The sequence below is a fragment of the Trachurus japonicus genome, chromosome 22, assembly GCF_045865225.1.
Source record: "Trachurus japonicus isolate A0001 chromosome 22, Traja_1.0".
Classification (NCBI taxonomy): domain Eukaryota; kingdom Metazoa; phylum Chordata; class Actinopteri; order Carangiformes; family Carangidae; genus Trachurus; species Trachurus japonicus.
In genome coordinates this window covers 2,006,046-2,031,294 of record NC_140928.1, presented here as the reverse complement: position 1 = coordinate 2,031,294, position 25,249 = coordinate 2,006,046, and the positions used below count along the sequence as shown (strand labels likewise).

General features: G+C 42.0%; 2 protein-coding genes across 2 annotated transcripts; both read left to right on the top strand.

The window, feature by feature from the left end:
* Positions 1-540: 540 nt before the first annotated feature.
* On the top strand, positions 541-2,750 carry LOC146963217 (E3 ubiquitin-protein ligase TRIM35-like). Its single transcript, XM_085767979.1, has 2 exons — positions 541-1,243; positions 2,674-2,750. Exons 1-2 carry the CDS (start codon positions 667-669, stop codon positions 2,748-2,750), a joined length of 654 nt encoding a protein of 217 aa, XP_085624105.1. The 5' UTR covers positions 541-666.
* A 1,145-nt stretch (positions 2,751-3,895) lies between these two features.
* LOC146963216 (E3 ubiquitin-protein ligase TRIM39-like) lies at positions 3,896-7,007 on the top strand. Its single transcript, XM_085767945.1, has 3 exons — positions 3,896-4,023; positions 4,765-6,248; positions 6,927-7,007. Exons 2-3 carry the CDS (start codon positions 4,782-4,784, stop codon positions 7,005-7,007), a joined length of 1,548 nt encoding a protein of 515 aa, XP_085624071.1. The 5' UTR covers positions 3,896-4,023; positions 4,765-4,781.
* Positions 7,008-25,249: the final 18,242 nt, after the last annotated feature.

Here is a 25,249-nt window from a genome sequence, read left to right as displayed (position 1 = left end):
AAAGACTGTCTGAAGAGCTGGTGGAGAGAGAAACGAGATCCACTGTGTCCAGTTTGTAAGAGAAGATCTTCAAAGGATGATCCACCTTGTAACCTGGCATTGAAGAACCTGTGTGAGAGCTTCTTACAGCAGAGAGAGCAGGAAGAGCAGAGAGGTCAGAAAGAGCAGAGAGAGCAGGAAGAGCAGAGAGAGCAGGAAGAGCAGGACGAGCAGAGAGAGCAGGAAGAGCAGAGAGAGCAGGAAGAGCATAGAGAGGAGAGACCTTCAGTGTTGAAGAACCTAATAATAATAATAATAATAATAATAATAAGCTTCTTACAGCAGAGAGAACAGAGATCTTCAGAGCCTCTCTGCAGTCTGCACTCTGAGAAACTCACACTCTTCTGTCTGGACCATCAGCAGCCAGTGTGTCACATTTGCAGAGATTCAGAAAAACACACCAACCACAGAATCAGACCCATCGATGAAGCTGCTTCACAACTCAAGAAGGAACTTGAGGAAACTCTGGAGCCGTTAAAGAAGAAGTTAAAGGGTTTTGAAGAAGTTCAAGTGAAGTTTGATCAAACAGCAGAACACATTAAGGTCCAGGCCCGACACACAGAGAGGCAGATTAAGGAGCAGTTTAAGAAGCTTCACCAGTTTCTAGAAGAGGAAGAGGAGGCCAGGATGGCTGCACTGAGGGAGGAAGAGGAGCAGAAGAGTCAGAGGATGAAGGAGAAGATGGAGGCTCTGAGCAGAGAGATAGCAGCTCTTTCACACACAGTCAGAGCCACAGAGGACGAGCTGAGAGCTGAAGACGTCTCATTCCTGCTCAGCTACAAGGCTGCAGTGGAAAGAGTCCAGCAGCGCCCCCTGCTGGAGGATCCACAGCTGGACTCAGGAGCTCTGATAGACCAGGCCAAACACCTGGGCAACCTGGCCTTCAACATCTGGAACAAGATGAAGGACATGGTCTCCTACAGTCCTGTGGTTCTGGACCCCAACACTGCTGGTCCAGAACTCATCCTGTCTGAAGATCTGACCAGTGTGAGACGAGGAGACAAACAGCAGCTTCCTGACAATCCAGATAGGTTTGATACTTACCGCTGTGTCCTGGGCTCTGAGGGTTTTAACTCAGGGACTCACAGCTGGGATGTCGAGATTGGAGACAATACATACTGGATACTGGGTGTGTTAACAGAGTCTGTGCAGAGGAAGGGAGACAAGATATGGTCTGGATTTTGGGGAATATGGTACCATGAAGGTGAATATTTTGCACATTCACCATCAACTCTATGGACTGTTCTCCCAGATCAGAAGAAGCTCCAGAGGATCAGAGTGAATCTGGACTTCAACAGAGGAAAACTGTCATTCTCTGATACTGATACTAACACACACATACACACCTTCACACACACTTTCACTGAGAAGATGTTTCCATACATTTACACTGTTGATTTCCCCCCAGTGAAGCTGTTACCAGTGAAGGTGTCAGTGACAGTGGAGCAGAGCAGTAAGAGATATAGAGGATGATCATGTTTAAAATGTTGTTTATTTCTTTAAGGGAAAAGTCAGTGAATTGAACCTGTTAAACTGCATCTGTCCTCCCATTATATTTTTACGTTTCCTTTTTTACTACTTTTCATGTGTAAAATAATTTCACATTATGTTTGTTATGACTTTTGTGTGGAGTGATGAGCACCAGTAAACAGATGGAGATATAAACTTTGTTTTCAGTTCTGCTCCTGATGATGAAATGTTAAACATGAAAAGTGATTCTTGATTAATTACATGTGTGTAAAGTTTGTATCTGTTCATATGAAACGATATAAAATGTATCAACGTGTCAGTTCATCACAAAACATGAGATGAGTCTTCATTGTACCCCTTGGGAGAAATTAATTCTGGTCAGACAAGAGACTCCAGGCGGCACATATACAGACATATACAATCAACATTTAAGAATACAAACAACACGTGCTCAACATAACACATTACCATATCACCTCCTCAAAGCTGCACAACCCCCCCCCCCCCCCCCCCCCAAAGATGCCCGGAAATGATTGCAGAAAGAATGATTGCACAAAAAATGATTGCACACTGCCCTACACGAACATATACAGTAGAATTGCACAATGCCAAATTTGACCACTTGCTACAGCAGCAATGGCCTATCTCACATTATTGTAGTTCCTCTTTAAACACAGCAACACACTCACTGACCCTCTCCCCCCACCCCCCACCCTACCCCTCCCACACGCACACACACGCACATACACAATTTATTTCCTGCTGTTAAGTAGCTTGATTGATAATGGGATAAATCAGAATTTGTACCTATTAAGTTTACAGTTGGGTAACCTGTACCTTCTGCCTGAAGGCATCAGTTCAGACTCCTTGTGGAAGATGTGATTCAGGTCTGTGGTGATTTTTTTGACCTTGCTTCATAAATGAAAGTTCACGGAGTTAACTTAAGTTCAGGAGCAGGGCCACGCCTCAACCACACCTCTAATCACCGGTCAAGCCTACAAATACCCGGGTCAACCCCTTCCTTCCTCAGTTGCCTCGATTTCTCGACCCACCCTCCCTTCTTCCCCTTGTCTAGGCGCCTCCCGGATCATCCTCACTCTCGTCCCTTCATCCTTCCTTCCCTTCCTCCATCCCTTTCTTCTTAACCAATGCATTCCCTTTCAGATCTCCTTCAAGGCATCGTCTGGGGGGCACGAATCCAGCTCGGGCGGAACAACGCCGAGACGGAACCCCCACTCTGAGTCTCCCTCCGCCGGTCTCCGGTTTATCTTCCCAGACGTGATGCGACATCAACCTCCCCGCACCTTTACCACTCTTGTACAATATCATTCATTCATGTTCATCATTTCATCCCATTAAATCGTCTAATGGCACTTTGTTGTGGCGTGGTCCTTGCTAGTGAACTGTCTGCTCAAACATCTCCTGGAGAGAAGATGGAGGCAGCATGCCGATTACTTTACCTGCCCTTTTGATCAGGTTTTGGAGTTGTGATTTAAGTTTAACGGTCAGGTTACCAAACCACGTTGTAATGCCGATGGCTGCTCTGTAAAACAACAACAACATAACATTTTTATCTGCTCCATAAACCCTGAGCCTGCGCCGAAAGTACAGGCCCTGACTGACTCTTGAACAAACATAATCAACATGATGAGCCCACTGTAACTGAGAGTCAAAATGAATACCCAAGTATTTGTGTACTGTAACCCGTTCAAACACTCCTCATTCATTAAAACTGAACTGCGGTCACCAACAGTCTATACATTCTATAGATGGATGGATGGATGGATGGATGGATGGATGGATGGATGGATGGATGGATGGATGGATGGATGGATGGATGGATGGATGGATAGATAGATAGATAGATAGATAGATAGATAGATAGATAGATAGATAGATAGATAGATAGATAGAAGCTGTATTGTCATTGAAGAATACACTTTACACTTTATTTTCTCACGACCACGTAAGTGGTATGGAGTACAAACAATAAAACAGTACAAATAATCAGACATAGCAAGAGGCAGTGGGGGCTGTACATACTTTGTACATATCTGACCAGGACAGAGCAAAAACTATCACTTAAACAGAGGAAGAACACGTTTCAGAAAAGCACCTAGCTTATAAATAACTTTTGTTTTATCCGACTGTAATAACAAAATTAGTTTAAACATAGATGGGCGACGAACATAGTATTTAGGGAGGTATTTTTCTCTTAGATATACAATACATGTGTTCTTGCATTCAAACAAAACAACAGAATTGCCAGTGGCCACAAGTATTATAAACAAATATTAACAAAACTCTGCCCCCTCACCCGGCTCAACTGAAATAAACCAGTTGCATCATTAACGAAGAGGACAGGACAGGACAGGATCAGATTTCATTAGTCCCAGAGTCACAGACTGAAGAAGAGACGATCAGATTCAGCTTCAGACCAAACTAACAACTTCCTGTGAGTGAGTCCAGCTACAACACTGCTGCTTCAACCTGCTGACACTCCACACACTGAAGGTGAGTTTGACTAAAACCTGGACTCAGAGTCACAGTAAACCTCAGTCAAGTCCTGCAGCCACAGTTTCTGTAAAGACTAAACAAACAGTAAAAACAGTTGTATCATGTTCATTCAAAATGTATTAAGAGACATGTAACAATGTCATTGACTGATTTCAAGAACTAAATCTAATTCAAAGTCTGATTATGAACCCAGATGTCTAGATCTCTCTGTTCAGATCAGCTCTGTGTAGCTAACAGCCTCTGTAGCCTGATTCAGTCTGTAGACACTGACATCAACATTGACCTTCGTTAAAAAAAAAAAATCAATAAATTCTGAAAAAACTGCAACAGGATAAAAAAGACAAATGTCAACACAAGAGAAACAAATTTTTCACCAGTGTGGAAGGTAACTAGGGCGAGAGTTAACCCCAAGTCCTGAAAATGTTATGTCCTTTTACTTCCCTTGAATGTTTCCCTCTATCACCTCTATAATTTTCTATATTGTTTCTGATTGAACAATATTATATTTATATCAGGAATCAAAGCAGAGCTGCTGTCTTTTTACCACACCATGAAAAGCCTGGAATGACATCAACCTGTTTTACATGTTTTGCAAGGCTCCACCCCCTCACCTGAGACGAACCAGGAAAAAGTTTCGTACTTTCGAGTTTGACTACAACCTGGACTCAGAGTCACAGTAAACTTAGAGGAGGGAGGGGAGCCATGACTGACTCTACTTCCTGTCTGCTGTGTTTTCAGCTTCACTCACAGACTCAATGGCTTCCAGACCAGAGGAGGATCTCTGCTGTCCGGTCTGTACGGAGGTCTTCAGAGATCCTGTTGTTCTGTCCTGCAGCCACAGCTTCTGTAAAGACTGTCTGAAGAGCTGGTGGAGAGAGAAAAGAGATCCACTGTGTCCAGTTTGTAAGAGAAGATCTTCAAAGGAGAATCCACCTATTAACCTGGCGTTGAAGAACCTGTGTGAGAGCTTCTTACAGCAGAAAGAGGAGAGAGAGCAGGAAGAGCAGAGAGAGCAGAGAGAGCAGAGATCTTCAGTGTTTGAACCACCTATTAACCTGGTGTTGAAGAACCTAATAATAATAATAATATTAATAATAATAATGAGCTTCTTGCAGCTGAGATCTTCAGAGCCTCTCTGCAGTCTGCACTCTGAGAAACTCAAACTCTTCTGTCTGGACCATCAGCAGCCAGTGTGTCTCATCTGCAGAGATTCAGAAACACACAACAACCACAGATTCAAACCTATCGATGAAGCTGCTTCACAACTCAAGAAGGAACTTGAGGAAACTCTGGAGTCCTTAAAGAAGAAGTTAAAGGGTTTTGAAGAATTTCAAGTGAAGTTTGGTCAAACAGCAGAACACATTAAGGTCCAGGCCCGACACACAGAGAGGCAGATTAAGGAGCAGTTTAAGAAGCTCCACCAGTTTCTAGAAGAGGAAGAGGAGGCCAGGATGGCTGCACTGAGGGAGGAAGAGGAGCAGAAGAGTCAGAGGATGAAGGAGAAGATGGAGGCTCTGAGCAGAGAGATAGCAGCTCTTTCACACACAGTCAGAGCCACAGAGGACGAGCTGAGAGCTGAAGACGTCTCATTCCTGCTCAACTACAAGGCTGCAGTGGAAAGAGTCCAGCAGCGCCCCCTGCTGGAGGATCCACAGCTGGACTCAGGAGCTCTGATAGACCAGGCCAAACACCTGGGCAACCTGACCTTCAACATCTGGAACAAGATGAAGGACATGGTCTCCTACAGTCCTGTGGTTCTGGACCCAAACACTGCTGATCCAAGACTCATCCTGTCTGAAGATCTGACCAGTGTGAGTGGTGGAGATGAACAGCAGCTTCCTGACAATCCAGAGAGGATTGAATCTTCTTGGTCTGTCCTGGGCTCTGAGGGTTTTAACTCAGGGACTCACAGCTGGGATGTCGAGGTTGGAGACAATACATGGTGGATACTGGGTGTGTTAACAGAGTCTGTGCAGAGGAAGGGAGACGAGATAGCGTCTGGATCATGGAGAATATCATTCTATGAAGGTAAATACTTTAGAGCATGTTCACCATTGGGTCCATTCATTGATCTCCAACTACAGAAGAAGTTCCAGAGGATCAGAGTGAATCTGGACTTGAACAGAGGAAAACTGTCGTTCTCTGATCCTGATACTAACACACACATACACACCTTCACACACACTTTCACTGAGAGGATGTTTCCATACATTAACACTTATGTTAACACTATAGCAGTTAGAGATAAAGCGGATGATCATAATGTTGTTAAGGGAAAAGTCAGTGCATTGAACCTGTTAAACTTCACCTGCTGTGTCATTGCACTTTTCCTTTTTTGCTACTTTTCAAAAATGATTTCATATGATCTTTGTTAATGACTTTGTGTGAAGTGATGAGCACCAATAATTAACTGATGGAGAAAAATACTTTATTTTCATTTGTGCTCCAGATGATGAAATGTCAAACATGAAAAGTGATTCTTGTTTAATTAAATGTGAAAAGTTTGTATCCGTTCATATGAAATAATCTAAAATGTATGAAGTTGTCAGTTCATCACAAAAGCTGAATGCACATTTGTTCCTGTTTTTCATCAACAAAATAAAATGTTGTCTTGACTTGGATTCATATTCAGCTTTGTCTTCAAATGGATAGTTCAACATTTTGGCAAATTGGCCTATTTCCGTAATCCCTATGAAGCACTTTGTGACAATGGGAGTCAGAGCGACTGGTCTATAATCATTCAGACTGAGTACTGCAGACTATAGGGACTGGGATGATGGTTGCAGATTTGGGGCAGGGTGGGATGATAGCCTGTGCCAGCGACAGATTAAAGATGTATGTAGATACACCAGCTAGTTCAAAGGCACAGGCCCTAAGTACCTTCCCAGAAACTCTGTCAGTACCGGGCGAAGAAGCTGTTGAGCTCATCTTCCAGTGAGGCGCTGCTGTTGGTGTCGCTGGTTGTTGTTCTGCCCTTGTAGTTGGTAATTTGTTGAATTCCTTGCCAAACCTGTCTGGTGTTGTTGTCCATAAGGGGTGGGCAACCGCCATTCCGACATCACACCAGTCTGACAGGCCTCTAATTGTCTAAATGGCAACACTTAATTTTCTATCAAAAGTCTCATCATTCAGACAATCCTTACCTCCTATTTTTGGAATGACTGTATTTTTTTCTTTTTTTAAACATCCTGCCTTTCCGACAAATTCCTTTAATAGCGTATTTTTTCCCCAAAAGATTGTGCACTGGTTGGGTTTAGGCAATGATGAAAGGAGTTGGTTAAGTTAAGTAAAAAAGACCAGATAGAGGCTAAACAGGCCAGATAGATAGAGAGTCCAGAAGTAGAGAGTCCAGATAAGTAGAAGGGAGTCACCTGTTGAGTAATGCAGATTTTCTTATATTGAAAGCCTTGTTGGAATGGTGGGACAAGGACATGTTGGAATAGCGGTATGTAGGAATGGTGGGATGTCTAAATAGCGGTATGTCAGAATAGCGGTATGTAGGAATGGTGGGATGTCTAAATAGCGGTATGTCAGAATAGCGGTATGTAGGAATGGTGGGATGTCTAAATAGCGGTATGTCAGAATAGCGGTATGTAGGAATGGTGGGATGTCAGAATGACAGCATGTAACTGTCCATAAGATGGTCTTTGATTGTCTTTCTATAAGCTTGTTTGGTCACTTTAATAACTTTCCTGAGTTAATGTGATGCTTCCATGTGATAATTCATGCTTCACCGTTACAAAATCACAGTGTGGGTAAAAGAAAAGAGGAGAGACTGTTGTATACAGTGAGAGGTCTGAGGTCTGACGAACCTCCTTCAAGCTAACGGTTACTGCCCCAATGAGTCAGCTAAAAATCTAGCATGTGGCTAACTGGCGGACATTTCCAGTAGCCACTTAACATACAGGACCTAAACCATTTACAAAAAAACAACCGACTTGAAACCATTTGAATGTTAATCACTTTAATGTTAAAGCACAGCACAGTAAACCTTCAGAGAGTGAAATCCCACCACCACTGCTCCTAGCTGGTTCTGAGGTCCGTCAGGTAGAGCCCTAAAGAAGCTGGCCGACTCCTGTGAGCCAGATATCATCCATGTGATCAGAGTCTTGATCTGACTGCAGGAGGATCCATCCATCAATAATGTGTGACCTGTTAAAGTTGCTATCTTGCTTGGGAGGCTGTTTAGAGCGAGGTGAAACCACTGATTTAAGAAAAAACTGCTGCAGGAAACATAAAGACAAAGATGAAGGGAGTTTTTGAGAACAGTCGCTGCTGCTCTTTATTTCACTTTGATTATTTACTGAAGAACTTTAGTAGAAGTTTGAGGAACTGGACTTATTTCTTCTCTTCATGTTTCTGCTCCACTGATCTGCTACTTTCTACTGCACAACATTTATCACAGTGAGTTTCTTCAGACGATAGAGGTTAAACAAATCACAAACAGAAACTAAACCGAACTGTTGCATCTTCCTGCTGAACTTTTAAGTGTGACAATGCTCAGGCCCCTCACATGGCTCAAACTAGAGCACTGGAAAAGAGAGTAGCGACACCACCATTGACTCCCATGGTAAGGGTTTTGTGCCCCGAATGGCAGGATATGGGTATTGCAAAAACGCCCAGAAGACTCATTCACTCCAATGTATGTGTGTTGCCCACTTGCTTGTAAATTGATGAAAACGGCCGTGTTTTTGTTTTTAGGTGTCTTGGTCATATCAAATTATACTTATATAATTTGTTTATTACAAAATGTAGATTGAAACATTAATGTAGACAACTTTTTTTTTCTTTTCTTTTTTACTCGTCTATGTGTTAATGTTTATCTGTAAAGGGTCCTCAATGATGCTATTAACGTGGGTGATCTATAAATGTCTTTAAATTTTTGACAATACCACACTTGCTCATTCACCAACAATGCAGAGATGTAATTTCTTGGGCGCTTTTGCAATACCCATATTCCTCCATCAGGAGGCGCTTCCATTGAACCCAATGCGTGTCGTTACTCTCTTTTCCAGTGCTCTAGCTCAAACCAGGAAACTGCTGCATTCCCTCCTCAGTTCCAGGGACTGAAGAAGAGACGATCAGATTCAGCTTCAGACCAAACTAACAACTTCTTGAGAGTGAGTCCAGCTACAACACTGCTGCTTCAACCTTCTGACACTCCACACACTGAAGGTGAGTTTTTGTGAATAGTCGCTGCTGCTCTTTATTTCACTTTGATTATTTACTGAAGAACTTTAGTAGAAGTTTGAGGAACTGGACTTCTTTCTTCTCTTCATGTTTCTGCTCCACTGATCTGCTACTTTCTACTGCACAACATTTATCACATTGTTTCTTCAGACGATAGAGGTTAAACAAATCACAAACAGAAACTAAACTGAGCTGTTGCGTCATCCTGCTGAACTTTTAAGTGTGACAAAGCTCCGCCCCCTCACATGGCTCATAAACCAGGAAACTGTTGCATTCCCTCCTCAGTCCCAGAGTCACAGACTGAAGAAGAGACAATCAGATTCAGCTTCAGACCAAACTAACAACTTCCTGTGAGTGAGTCCAGCTACAACACTGCTGCTTCAACCTGCTGACACTCCACACACTGAAGGTGGTTAGGTGAGTTTTTGTGAACAGTCGCTGCTGCTCTTTATTTCAATTTGACTATTTACTGAAGAACTTTAGTAGAAGTTTGAGGAACTGAACTATTTTCGTTTCTTCATGTTTCTGCTCCACGATCTGCTAATTTTTACTGCACAACATTTATCACTTTGAGTTTCTTGAGACTAGAGATGAAATAATTCACGATCTAAACTGAGCTGCTTCACTGTGTGTTATCAGCAGTGGATCAAAGGTCTGGAATAAAACTCAACTTCTTTTACATGGTAGACAAGACTCCACCCCCTCACCTGGCTCACCTGAGATAAACCAGGTTGGTTATTAAGACTAACTATTAGGACAAAGTCTGAGGAACCACATTATCAGACTTAATCTGTCCCAGAGACGCTGACTGAAAAAGAGAAGATCAGATTCAGCTTCAGACCAAACTAACAACTTCCTGTGAGTGAGTCCAGCTACAACACTGCTGCTTCAACCTGCTGACACTCCACACACTGAAGGTGAGTTTGACTAAAACCTGGACTCAGAGTCACAGTAAACTTCAGTCAAGTCAGTAGAGGAGGGAGGGGAGCCATGACTGACTCTACTTCCTGTCTGCTGTGTTTTCAGCTTCACCTACAGACTAAATGGCTTCCAGACAAGAGGAGGATCTCTGCTGTCTGCACTCTGAGAAACTCAAACTCTTCTGTCTGGACCATCAGCAGCCAGTGTGTCTCATCTGCAGAGATTCAGAAAAACACACCAACCACAGATTCAGACCCATCGATGAAGCTGCTTCACAACTCAAGAAGGAACTTGAGGAAACTCTGGAGCCCTTAAAGGAGAAGTTAAAGGGTTTTGAAGAAGTTCAGGTGAAGTTTGATCAAACAGCAGAACACATTAAGGTCCAGGCCCGACACACAGAGAGGCAGATTAAGGAGCAGTTTAACAAGCTTCACCAATTTCTAGAAGAGGAAGAGGAGGCCAGGATGGCTGCACTGAGGGAGGAAGAGGAGCAGAAGAGTCAGAGGATGAAGGAGAAGATGGAGGCTCTGAGCAGAGAGATAGCAGCTCTTTCACACACAGTCAGAGCCACAGAGGACGAGCTGAGAGCTGAAGACGTCTCATTCCTGCTCAACTACAAGGCTGCAGTGGAAAGAGTCCAGCAGCGCCCCCTGTCGAGGTATTCACAGATGAGATTTCGTTTTTTGTCATTCTTCAGCTATAAGAAAAGAGATGAGCAGGATCCACAGCTGGACTCAGGAGCTCTGATAGACCAGGCCAAACACCTGGGCAACCTGACCTTCAACATCTGGAACAAGATGAAGGACATGGTCTCCTACAGTCCTGTGGTTCTGGACCCAAACACTGCTGGTCCAGAACTCATCCTGTCTGAAGATCTGACCAGTGTGAGACTAGGAGGCAAACAGCAGCTTCCTGACAATCCAGAGAGGATTGACTCTTCATGGGCTGTCCTGGGCTCTGAGGGTTTTAATTCAGGTACTCACAGCTGGGATGTCGAGGTTGGAGACAGTACATACTGGGAACTGGGTGTGTCACCAGAGTCTGTGCAGAGGAAGGGAAACAACATATGGTCTGGATCATGGAGCCTAGGGTTCAATAAAGGTAAATACTTAAGAGCACATTCACCATCAGATCCAGCCATTGATCTCCCAGAGCAGAAGAAGCTCCAGAGGATCAGAGTGAATCTGGACTTCAACAGAGGAAAACTGTCGTTCTCTGATTCTGATTTTAACACACACATACATACCTTTACACACACTTTCACTGAGAAGATGTTTCCATATGTTGAAACTGTTGATTTCCTCCCAGTGAAGCTGTTACCAGTGAAGGTGTCAGTGACAGTGGAGCAGAACAGTTAGAGATAAAGAGGATGAATATATTTATAATGTTGTTTATTTCTTAAACGGAAAAGTCAGTGAATTGAACCTGCACCTCTCCTCCTGATGTCTCATTATTACACTTTTCCTTTTTACATGTTTAATATGATTTCACATTATGTTTGTTATGACTTTTATGCGGAGTGATGAGCACCTGTAAACTGACGGAGATAAAAAAAACAAAAACTTTATTTTCAGTTCTGCTCCAGATGATGAAATGTCAAACATGAAAAGTGATTGTTGTTTTATTACATGTGTGAAAAATTTGTATCTGTTCATATGAAATGAAATAAAATGTAGGCTATCAAGTTGTCAGTTCATCACAAAGGCTGAATGTAGGCTACATTTGTTCCTCTTTTTCATCAACAAAATAAAATGTTGTCTTGACTTGGATTCATATTCTACTTCGTCTTTAAAGGCATAGTTCAAAGTTTTTGGCAAATTGACCTATTGCCATAATAGGCCTATTTCACGAGATTCTGAAGTGACGTCATACAGGGTAAATCTACATCCGGTCCGGTCCAGCTGCGGCTAGAGCGATTGACAGAGTGGCGACACTTTTCATTCAAACAAACTAATACGACCGCCACAAAAGATTTCATCAGTGAGACTAACATTAATCTCCTGAAAAAGTTTAACCAGTCAGCGGTAAACCTCTAAAAACCTGTGGATAAAGTTACATGGATGTAGCCTACGAGCATCTGCCTATAGCCCCCGGTCGCTGCTCCCTCTGCATTTCTCCCAAAACAAGCACATTTCCTCATGGGCAATATCTGGATAAACTGACAACAGGCTGCGGATTTAACGGCGATGTTCTCGCATTAAAGAATATTAAAACTTTTAGCAGCTTTACTGCTATCACTGTCAGTTGCTGCTGAATGGCGATAGCGATGCTAATTTGTTAGCCCGTCGTTAGCATTAAGCTAGCGGACGTTATGCTTAGTTAGCATTAAGCTAACGGACTTTATGCTTAGTAGTGGTACTGGCTGTGTGTGGTCTGAAGGTTGTTTCAAATAATGCGGGTTTGAGTGAACATCTTTGATGTTTGGCATTATTACAGTAGGCTAATGATTAGCCGCTAATCTTCCATTTGGACAGTGACAAATAAAACCTTGAAGCAAGAAGATTTTGTTGGAGAACTGACATTGATATACAGTAATTCAGTAACGGTTGTAAACCAGTGTACGGTTTATTTTTAATATTTTGCCGTTCAAAAGCAAGCTAAACAAAGTCTTTTCCATCATCTCTTCGTATAGCCTACCCTGCTAGAAAAACCAGCATGGAAATGCTGCTAGTCTATGCTGTTTGTTTTTTTTTAGCAGCCAAAACCCACTTCTTTCTCAGGTCTTTCTTTCGGAAACTCGTGGAAATGCAAGTACGGCTGTTTTTGTCTAGAATTTGTACACTGAGGTACGCACATGGATGTATTATATTACGCAGCAGAAGCTTTTATTGTTGGATTCAGCCATTGCGCTTCCGCGACCGGAAGTAGTTTTACCCTGTAACGGAAACCGGAAGTACCTAAACCCGGAAGTCGTGAAATAGGCCTATCCCTGTGACCTTTGATGATCCTGAAGTCTGAGTCAATGTCACTGAGACGTCGTCTCCATGGGAACCAGATGGAGGCAAAGGAAGGATGGGCTGTAAACCACATGGCCACCGCCACCTCCGCCACGTTGCCAGGAGAAGAAAAAAAAGATAAGAGTTGGTTGAGTCTGTTTTTGTCGACTCAGAGGAAACGGGACGAGGTTCATCTGTCGTCATGTGAATGATTTATGCTGCGGTGTGGGCGAGCGAGCTATCTGGAGACCAGGGGAGAGAGAGGTCAAGTTAGTTTCGCTTCAACGGCCGCACACATACACACACACACACACTGCATAACAATATACAGGGGCGTCACTAGGTTTTAGGGACAAACCATTAGATTTGTAGTTTATTTAAGTCTGTTCTAAGCTAAGACCTATGAGATTACTACAGACATGTCAGAATGAAGACAGGTGTTTGAGTAAATTCATCTGGAGCACAGTATGTACATTTTTCATCTCCACACAGAAAAAAAATCACATTATTTAGAGTAAAAACTACCTTTGAATCATGGGATGGTAGCCCAATGAATCTGAGAATTAGTAAAGTAATATCTAATGAGTAATTGTGCAAAGGTAGATGCTAAAAAAGTAAACCTGAACAATTTTACAGATTTTACAGACAACATGAATAGCCAAGTATAACACAAACCCAAATTTGCAATAACTGGGAGCAAATGTATTGTGTGTTTGCGGTGTCAAACAAAAGGGCCTGTTTCAAAGTGAGAAACACAGCTGATGCTCCAGAAGGAAGTCACCCCAATGGGGAAAAAAAAAGTGCACCCTTCACTCTAGAAACCCCTTTGTCTTTATGTTATGTTATCTTAAAGTGGTGACATCAGCAGAGGCACAAAAGCATACATGCTCTATATATAATTGTCTAGGGTTTGAATTGTGTTTAGCAATGCTATATCAAGCATTACGGGTAGCAACGCTTGATAGGCTTTTAGCTGAGTAGCTGTTTAAGGAGAATTCCGGTCACCCAGTGTTGGTTGGAGCAAAAAACGCGACATGAATTGATGCAGGTGTGACAGTTGAGGTTCCTGTCACTATGCCTCCAATTGATCATGTGCCCTGGCTACTTGTCCAAGGGGATGTCCCTTTGGGTGACTGGCAAGCGCGCATGACTCTTACCCGGGAGGTGTGGGTTCAATCCCCGCCCGGGCCCTCTTCACCTTGCCACACAGGCAAACCAGAGTTACCATGGCTACCCGGCACTAGGGATAGCAACACCGCTAACCCATGGGGGCAATTCTTTCAACCACAACAAACACTCAGAAAACAATCAAATATCTATGGTACATGACTGGAATCCTTAGAGACACCACTGAACTCATATAGTGTAGAGTATAAACTTTGTGTTTTTGCATGTAGCCACTCACCTCAGACAGCCCAACTCTGAAACATCCTGGAAAGACATTACTATCCCATCACAGAGCGCCTGCTCTCCCCGCCACAGAAACTAACACTTTGTCCTTGTTGTGACGATTTCTTTACTAAAATAAACGGTCAGAGACCACCATGGCTACCCGGCGCTAGGGACTAGCGGTCAGAGATGTTTTGGACATCACCACTGCACTGCTCCACTGTTTATTTTAGTAAAGAAATCATCACAACAAGGACAAAGCGTTAGTTTCTGTGGCGGGGAGAGCAGGCGCTCTGTGATTGGATAGTAATGTCTTTCCAGGATGTTTCAGAGTTCAGCTATCTGAGGTGAGTGGCTACATGCAAAAACACAAAGTTTATACTGTTTATACTGTACACTATATGAGTTCAGTGGTGTCTCTAAGGATTCCAGTCATGTACCAGAGATATCTGATTGTTTTCTGAGTTTTGTTGTGGTTGAAAAAATTGCCCTCATACTTTAGCGTTGTGGCTATCCCTAGCGCCGTCTAGCCATGGTAACTCTGGTTTGCCTGCATCAATTTTAGTCGCGTTTTTTGCTCCAACCAACACTGGGTGACCTTGACCGTCTACACGGCATGCATCTCACACAAATTTTTGCCAAATTATTGGGGGGGGCTTAAGAATATTTTATGGAGGCTTCAGGCCCCCTCCTAAAATAGGCCTAACAACGCCACTGGCGGCGATATACATCCAGGTAAATGGTGTTCAGACAAACTTAAGTTCACCTGGCTGTTTAACGAGTTGATCAGAAACACCGCGAGCCGTCGACTCACCTGCTGCCTCCTGATTGGTCCGTTCAGCGCTGATGTAGCTCGTTAGCTCGTTAGCTCGTTCCACTTTGTGAATAAACACAGTTACATGACAACGTTTCCTCCAGCTGCACTGAAGCTGCTCGTGTTGGTGTTGTACCCAGAGTGTGTTACACAGATACACACTGTGGGCTGTCACACACACTGTAAACACACACACACACACACACACACACACACACACACACACACACACACACACACTTAGCCTACCTCAAACATGTCTTGTTCCAGTGTTGAACAACAAGCTGCTGCAGAGAGAGAGAGAGAGGAGAAGAGCTTCTCCTCGACTCGTCAGCGAGACTGTCAAACAACATCTCCATCAGTGTGTGTGTGTGTGTGTGTGTGTGTGTGTTTTGGCTGCATGAATTCAAGCCTCGGCCTCAGTCTGAACTGTAACTGCAGCTGGAAAAACAAATCACTACTACTACTACTATTACTAACATATAATATAATACAATGTAATACAATATAATAATATACACAATACATATAGCCTAATTTCCATATGTTCTGTTTCCTTTTGACATTATATTTCATTGTAAATATAGGTAGAGAATTCTAATAAGCTGTCTTCCAGCACTGCAAATTATCAAATTGTTCCTTTTACTTGTGTATTTTTAACTAAAATGACTTTATTAATTTATTAATTAATTTAACTAAATTCACCAAAGGTTAGCAGCTACTGTGGTAAACTGTGCCCTGCCTGTTGTCTGATCCATGTCATCTCAGGTATCGTTGTGAAGCTCTCTCTCTCCTGTACAATGGTGTAGAAATTGCCATTTCCTTTGTATCAGCAACAAATCATAAAAGTAAGATTTACATTAACAATCAATGGAATTTTACAGTACAACTCCTTAAAGGTCGTTTTCTCAAAAAGTGTTTTTCAGACTCAGACTCTGAGCTAGAAATCTCCACTTCAGCAGCACTTACAGACACCAAACCTTCCAGTTTGATCCCTTTCTATATTCTGAAGGTTTTTACAGAGGGGATTGTTGATATATCATTCACAGCCTGATTTATACAACGTTTTATTACTAAAAACATGGCGAAATGTGTTTTGTTTTTTTTAGGGCTGGTGACAGTATTTTCTCATTTACAGAGTGATAAAAAGAGATATCCAAAATCCTCCTCTGTAAAAACTTCTGACTCTAATATGTCAACAAAATAAAACAAGAATTTTGAAAGTAGCTTTATCCATTGTTCAGATTTCTGTTCTGGAAATGTATGCAAATTAGTGCATATTTAATTAGATATTGCCTCATTTACATATTTTAACATCAATTTTGACAAAAATTGTAATACAAAAAATAATTGTCTTAATGTAAGTGATAGAATTGGGAAGTTTCATGGTGATATCTGTTAGTTTAAATTTTTACCCTGTTCACCTGCAATGTCTCAACTTAACTGTAATTGATAAAAGGTTTTTATGACGTTAGATAAACAGGAAGTTGCTCCGCCCCCTTTTCTTCCCGCTTTATGGACGTCAGCAGGTAAGAACAGGTGGAAACGCACACACACACACACACACACACACACACACACACACACACACAGACACTCATGTGACAGTCAGTGTGTTAATCTGTGTCTCATGTCTCTGTGTTGTTTTTGCAGTTGAACCCGTCGCGACCTCTGACCTCTGACCTGTTTACACCGATTCCAGCCAGGTCTTTGTGTGTGTGTCTGTGTGTCTGTGTTTATATATGTGTGTTGTAGTCTATGTGTGTGTATATGTGTGTACAAACAAACCCTCTGTGATCCCTCAGGCTTTAGTTCAGTCTGTAAACTCTGTACTGTATGTTTGTGTATCAGCATTGCACACAAACACACAAACACTCTCTTCCTCCTCCTCCCTCCGTTTCCTCCCTTACTCCCTATCTTTCCTCCTCTCCCTCTCCCTCTCTCTCTCTCTCTTTCCTTCTTCCTTTGCTCTTTTCTTCATGACTCCCTCCCTCCCTCTCTCTCCTCCCTCCCTCCCCCCCTCTGCCTCTCCCGCAGCGTTGCGTGCTAGCTGCTCTCCTCTCTGTCCGGCTCGCTGCTCTGACGTTAACTCGCTGTGACATGTTACACTGAAACTACTTTATGGAATCAATATTAAATTCACAGCCTGTGACACTGAGGGCTAAACACACTGGGAGTGTGTGTCTGTGTGTGTGAATGTGTGTCTGTGTGTGTGAATGTGTGTCTGTGTGTGTGTGTGTGTGTGTGTGTGTGTGTGTGTGTGTGTGTGTGTGTGGGTTTGAAGCTGGGTCACGGGTCATTCACGTGTGTGTGTGTGTGTGTGTCTGTGAGAGTAAAAAGAGAGAGTGTTTGTGTGCGTCGGGGAAATGTCTGCTTTAGTTTGTGTGTTTGTATTCTTCTGAGGACCGGCCTCTTTTTACAGTATTTACCCACAGTATTTTAACCTGACGTTTTACTGTAAAAGTTTATTAATTAATTAACTGAAATGAGTATTTTACTGATCGATCAGTGATTTTTGACAGTATTTTCTCATTTACAGAGTGATAAAAAGAGATATCCAAAATATCAACAAAATAAATAAACAAGAATTTTGAAAGTAGCTTTATCCATTGTTCAGATTTCTCTTCTGGAAATATATGCAGATCTCTTTCTATATTCTGAAGGTTTTTACAGAGGGGTTTGTTGATATATTCACAGCCTCATTTATACAACGTTTTATTCATAAAAACATGGAGAAATTAGATTTTTTTTAGGGCTGGTGACAGTATTTTCTCATTTACAGAGTGATAAAAAGAGATATCCAGAATCCTCCTCTGTAAAAACTTCTGACTCTAATATGTCAACAAGATAAAACAAGAATTTTGAAAGTAGCTTTATCCATTGGTCAGATTTCTGTTCTGGAAATGTATGCAAATTAGCGCATATTTAATTAGATATTGCCTCATTTACATATTTAAACAAACAACTTGACAACATTTGTAATACAATATAATATAACTGTAATATAATATATAATATCTGTCTTAATGTAAGTGATAAACTTGGGAAGTTTCATGGTGATATCTGTTAGTTACAGTAAGTTAAGTTGTTATTTTTAGTATTTTAACTTGACGTTTTAAAACTTTATTACGTAATTTACTAAAATGATTATTTTACGGATCGATCAGTGACGTCAGAGTTTCACTGATTAAACAACAGATCAAACATTTTAAAAATAGAAATAAATAAATAAACATCTAACGGTGAACTCGTCAGATTTTTAGAGGTCAAAAAAGGTCACGAAACACTTTTTGTTGCATTTCTAAACTTCTGAGGACCAGTTCACGCACATTTTCTTTTATGTTTTAAATGTTTATTAATTTACAAAGAGTTTGTGGATAAAATGTGGACGAAATTTAGTAGAATAAAGAAGTTGCTTCATAATTACAGTAATGACTTTGATTTGAGATGAATGAACTTCATTGTCGATGGGATGATGATGTGTTTCAGATGAAGTCCTCACAAGTCTGGTGTTAACGGTGTGTGTGTGTGTGTGTGTGTGTGTGTGCGTGTGTGTGTGTGTGTGTGTGTGTGTGTGTGTGTTAAGTGAAAGTGTGCTTGCCTGTGTGTAAAGAAGGAATGTGATTGTGTGTGTGTGGTTATGGATGTTCATTCAAGTGTGTGAGGAGAGCAAGAAGAGCTGTGTGTGTGTGTGTGTGTGTGTGTGTGTGTGTGTGTGTGTGTGGCGTCCTGGGGGTGAATTAGAGCAGAGGCAGTCATGTTTGATAGTAAGGTCTCGACATCGATGAAAACACTTTAAAACGGCACGCAAACTCTGAACGGAGGAAAAAAAACAGCCAGGGGGAAGGAGGGAGGGGGGGAGGAGGGGAGAGAAGAGGAAAGGAAAGGAAAGAAAAGGAGAGAGGAGGAGGATGAAAGGAAAGGAGAGGAAAGGAGGAAGAGGAGAGGAGAGGAGCGAGGAAAGGAAAGGAAAGGAAAGGAAAGGAGGAAGAGGACGAGGAGAGGAGAAGAGGAGGAGGAGGATGAAAGGAAAGGAGAGGAGGGAGGGGGGAGTAAGGAAAGAGGAAAGGAAAGGAGGAAGAGGACGAGGAGAGGAGAAGAGGAGGAGGAGGATGAAAGGAAAGGAGAGGAGGGAGGGGGGAGTAAGGAAAGAGGAGAGGAAAGGAAAGGAGGAAGAGGACGAGGAGAGGAGAAGAGGAGGAGGAGGATGAAAGGAAAGGAGAGGAAGGGAAAGAAAAGGAAGAGAAAGGAGAAGAGAAGTGAGAGGAGGAGGATAAAAGGAGAGGAGAGGAGGGAAGGGGGGAATAAGGAGAGAGGAAAGAAAGGAAAGGAGACGAGAGGAGGAGGGGAGGGGGGAGTAAGGAGCGAGGAAAGGAAAGGAAAGGAAGAAGAGGAGGAGGATGAAAGGAAAGGAGAGGAGATGAAAGAAAAGGAGAGGGTGGAGTAAGGAGAGAGGAGAGGAAAGGAAAGAAAAAGAAGAGAAAGGAGAAGAGAAGTGAGAGGAGGAGGATAAAAGGAAAGGAGAGGAGGGAAGGGGGGAGTAAGGAGAGAGGAAAGAAAGGAAAGGAAGAAGAGGAGGAGGATGAAAGGAAAGGAGAGGAGGGAGGAGGAGGTAGTAAGGAGAGAGGAAAGGAAATAAAAGGAGAGAAGAGGAGAGGAGGAGGATGAAAGGAAAGGAGAGGAGGGAAGGGGGGAGTAAGGAGAGAGGAAAGAAAGGAAAGGAAGAAGAGGAGGAGGATGAAAGGAAAGGAGAGGAGGGAGGAGGAGGTAGTAAGGAGAGAGGAAAGGAAATAAAAGGAAAGGAGAGGAGAGGGGTGATTAAGGAGAGAGAAAAGGAAAGGAGGAGGAGGACGAGGAGAGGAGAGGAGGATGATGAAAAGAAAGGAAGGGAGGGGGAGTAAGGAGGAAAAGGAAAAGGGAAGGAAAGGAATGTGGTGATGATAGGAGGAGGAGAGGAGAAAAGAGGAGAGAGGGATGAAAATGGAGAATAATTATTGATCATATGTTGCTGATCACTTTAAAGATCCGAGCTTTGTGGTCAGAGGTCAAAGGTCAAAGGTCACGTGACCTCATCCCGTCTCTTTAACACGACGTTAACTCGTTATTATTAATTTACCTCATTGATCCGTGTTTGTCTCCGAGGACGAATAAAGTTTATTTGAATGTGAACTTTGATTTTATTAGTTCATTCACAAATTTGTCAAAAAAGACGCCTACATTTCCCACAATGCAACTCAACCACCAATAGCCTGAAGCTAATATAGCCTGCATTATGAATGAAGGAGAAAAAGATATGTGGTTCCAGTTTATTTTAGATAAATTAAATTAAATTAAATTAAATTACTAAAATCACAACTGTGCTGTATATTTATTTTTGTTTGTTTTAATTTTTCCAGTTTCTCCTAAAATGTCACATAGGGGAAAATTAGCAAAAATAAATGCATCGTCATTTTATTTTATTTTGAAAGGACACAATGGCAACACAAATCCAGGATTAATAAAATCGATATCGATCGATTGAACCTCGATGGTTTAACATCGTCTGGTGCTGCAGGTCAATTAGCTTCAATAACAGAAAATCAGCAGGAATTAAAAATACATAATGACACAATTAATAAATCACCAGATCATCTTTATTAATATTAATGCTTCATTAGTCAAGACACATGTGTGTATGTGTTGATAAAAGAACTTCCTGCCAATAAAAGGAAGAACTAAAATATTCCCACATGTAAATATAACACATGCACACACACTGATTTTTTAAACGATATATAGAACACAGATACATTGACCTAAATGTATATATTTAGTCAATTCAAATATATAAGTTTATGTTTATTTAGACATATTGATCCACATCACAGCCTGTCAGTATGTTATAAACCGTGTGTGTGTGTGTGTGTGCATGTGAGAAACTGCACCAACCGAGTGTGAAGCAGCTGATTCAAACACAACAACACGGACTTCCTGCACCATCCACACAGTAACACACACACACACACACACACACAGACACACTCAGAGTGGAAAGCAGAGCAGCGTTTCTGCCTCAGTGAGCTGAAGCTGCAGTCTGATGTCTGAACCGACAAGACTGACAACGACAACAACAACAGTGTAGCAGCACAGTAAGGAATACACACACAAACACACACAAACACAGCTACAGTGAGCTCTGCTCTCTGATGGTCTCCCAACCCCGATCAGAAACAGTTCTACTTTTAATGCATTCAAAAAACTGCTTAAAGAACGGTTAGGCCTACATAACTGTCCCATCAAATTTGCACCCATGAATGAAATATCTACCAGCACTTTAATACAGTACTACTGTAGCCTTTATCTCTTATCGTATGTTATCAGGGCCGGCCCTAGCATTTTGGTGGCCCTAAACAAGATTTTTGTTTGTGCCCAAATCACTGGTTAAAACTGAATACAGACGTGTTTATGCCCTCTGAGGTTTGAGGCCATTTTCTCGACTTTTACATATTTTCTTAAAGGGATAGTAGCATTTTTTTAAAAGTGGGGTTGTATGATCTACAAATAGCCCCTAAGTACTTTAATTGCAGTAGAGGACTCTCTGCACTCCTCCCGTTAGCAACGCCAGCCCATAATAGCCCTGCCCAGAGATTTACAACATACAGTGTTGTGAACAGACCCAAAGAAACGGCCTATTTTCGCGGCCTAAAAGAGGTTTTACCTGAAAAAAAAATACACAGTTCCATTGTTCACTAAAATATAATTTTTTCCAGCCCTTTAACGTGCAGGAAAAACACAGTTTTTATTTGGACCTAACCAACTGCTGATCGGCGGGCGCTAACCCTGGGCGGAGGGATACGTGAGTTGGTTAGGTCCTGCACTTTGAAGGGCTGGAAAAAATTATATTATAGCGAACAATGGAACTGTGTATTTTTTTTCACGTAAAACTTCTTTTAGGCCGTGAAAATAGGCCGTTTCTTTGGGTCCATTCACAACAATGTATGTTGTAAATCTCTGGGCAGGGCTATTATGGGCTGGCGTTGCTAACGGGAGGAGTGCAGAGAGTCTTCTACTGCAATTAAAGTACTTAGGGGCTATTTGTAGATCATACAACCCCACTTTTTAAAAAAATGATACTATCCCTTTAAATTGATCTTTTTAAGATACTTGCAGATGTAACAATACTCAAGTGTTTCATGTCTAAATATTAGAACCTCCGCTGTAAGCACACTGAGGCCAGTTTGTCCTAGAACACTGTAGAAAGAAATAATTTAGGCCAAATGCTGGAAATTTGAGGTCTGCTTTTTGAAAAATGTCAAATCCCTTGTGAAAACACTCCTTCAGTCATGAGAATGAACTGTTTTGGTGCTTGAAATAGGATATGAATACAGTAATAGATAAGTGTAGAAAACAAGTCTAAAATGACATTTTGTACTTTTTGAGCACAAATGTTGTCATTCTGCCGTTCTATTTTCACCAAATGTCTCAAATGTGAGATAAAAGAAGCTGAATATTGACTTCACATGACATATAAAGCTCATAGCTGCACGTGCAGACCTCAGGATGTTTAAATGACTTGATGAACCCCGGTACCTTTCTGATCATGTGGCCCCCCACCACCTAACGGCTGTGGCCCTAAACAACCACATAGAGGGTTTATGCCAGGGACCGGCCCTGTATGTTATTTTGTATGTAATTTTACTGTGAAACTGCTGCTAATACATTGTTTTCTCTTACATTTATGCATTTCTTATTACCTGTTTTCTTATTTCCTTTTTTTTTATTGATACAAATGCTGCTAGTACTGCTGCTACTCCTCTTTTATACTTATGCAGGTTGCTATCTGTTCTCTCATTGTTGTAACTGCTGCTATTACTATGTCTTCTCTTGCACTTATGCAGGTAGCTTCCTATGGGCTCTATGCACAGCTCCAGCACTTCCTGAATTTAAGGCAGGTCCTTCATTTCCTGTCTTACATTATTGGACAAACTGATTAATCCAGGTGTGTCTGAGTAGTCACAATGGTCAGACACACCTGGATTAATCAGTTTGTCCAATAATGTAAGACAGGAAATGAAGGACCTGCCTTAAATTCAGGAAGTGCTGGAGCTGTGCATAGAGCCCATTGTTATCTCTCTGTACGGTACGTCTGTCTGGATGGAAAGTAGCTCCTAGCTAAATCCGGAATATTTACATGACGTGATGAATTGTTCATTAATGTGCACTGTCCTCATCAAATAAACTATAAATGAAAATGAAATGATTGGCCGCCTGGCGTCTGCTAAAATCACTGTATTTACTGTAGCCTACATACAACAGGTATATTAACCTGTAGGTAACCATAGCAACTGTTTGTTTTTATGTATTTATTACAAAGAAACGCAAACATTTTTGTGTTGTATCGATTTTCCAGTCTCAGCTATGGACACGCCCATTTTTGGGGGCGGGGTTAAAATGAACCTTAAAAAAACAAGACGTCAGGACTTCCTGTTAACTTTGTGATGTCACAACAAAGCCCCGCCCCCTCACCACCACCTGGACGACACCATCCAACAACAACTAGGCAGGATTTTTAGTTTCTCTGAGTGTTTTATTCTGAAATTTGCTCAGTTTTTTTTTTCATTGGATCACTTTAGAAAACAGTCAGCCAATCAGAAGAGAGGCTCAGAACCGCCCCCTCCTCCTCCTCTCTTCTGATTGGCTGACACCGACCTGTTGTTACTAGAGCTCCAGAGAGAAGCTGAGATGGAAAAACTACACTGAGGTGGTTTTCAGATCTTCTCATATGGATCAGCCCTTCAAAATAAAACAGGAAGTGTAAAATATAGAGCTTTAAATTCCATTGTAGAGAATCAACCAGACGGGCGGCCATGTTTTTTGTGGGTGTTTTTTTCTTTGTTTTTTCTTTTTCTTTTTACAACAAATGTCTCTTTGTCGGACTAAAGGTCTCCCCAGATGAGACTTTGCAGTTGTGCAATGCATCATGGGAGGGAGGATGTGTCATTGGCTGTTTTCGAAACCGCATACTACCGTGCTGCCTACTACATATTACTGCGTTAGTATGTACTGTATACTGCATACTGAATGTGGGATTCAGTCTGCTACTTCAGCAGACCGACACCGTTCACACCGCAGTATACAGTATACAAGTTTCCCAGAATGCATTTCGCAGCAACCGGTAGCGGTAGCTGTAAAACAGGCTAAAAGCTGTTTTATTTCCCGTTCTAGCGCTGTTATTATGTAACTTTATTAAGTTTTAATATTTGTTCATGCGAGAAAGTAACTGTTTAGATCCCAAATATACGGCCAGTTTATCCAAATGACGGCTGTTTAAAAGTTTGCTCCGATGTTTTTCGGAGAAGTGAAGCTCCACAGCGACCGTGACATCACAGAAGCAGCAGCCGGTCTGCAGAGCTGCTCGGCCGGCCAACCTCCGTCGTCATCCCGGGGGAGAAAACCATCGCTAATTAACTTACCCGCAGGTTTGTAGAGGTTTACCACCGGCTGGTTAAATTATTTTTAGGAGATAAATGTTGGTCTCATTGATGAAATCTCAATTGTGGCAGTAGCATTAGTTTGTTTGAATGTAAAGTGAAGCTTCCTGTGTGTATTGGACAGAAGAGCAGCGCTGCCTCGGGGCTCTGGAGCGTCTGGAACGTTACGTACAGAAATCACCACATTTACAAAAAATAAATAAATATTTTACAATGAACCGATCGGTCTGCATTAAGTTTTATTTTATTAAACTATAGTTACGGTACACGGCTACACTACCGTCCTTGGTTACGCTCTGGTTACGTTAGGACGTCAGGGGAGCATTGCATTGTGGGATACAGTACGCGATGTAGACTGGTCAGATGCAAACTGTAGATATTTTCCGAATCAGTTCGACATCCGGGAACTTTTTGCATACTGCAGATTTTGCTTTTGTTCGCATACTGCATACTGCATTTTGGTCAAATCAGTACGTATTAGCAGTATAGTATGAAGGTTTCGA

What these genes read in the sequence shown, in the direction of transcription:
- LOC146963217 (XM_085767979.1), top strand. Translation starts at nt 667, where the DNA reads ATGGCTGCACTGAGGGAGGAAGAGGAGCAGAAGAGTCAGAGGATGAAG. An exon ending in GGGAATATGGTACCATGAAG is followed by an intron (nt 1,244 to 2,673) that starts GTGAATATTTTG and finishes ATTCCCTTTCAG; the next exon opens with ATCTCCTTCAAGGCATCGTC.
- LOC146963216 (XM_085767945.1), top strand. Translation starts at nt 4,782, where the DNA reads ATGGCTTCCAGACCAGAGGAGGATCTCTGCTGTCCGGTCTGTACGGAG. An exon ending in TTCCATACATTAACACTTAT is followed by an intron (nt 6,249 to 6,926) that starts GTTAACACTATA and finishes AAACTCTGTCAG; the next exon opens with TACCGGGCGAAGAAGCTGTT.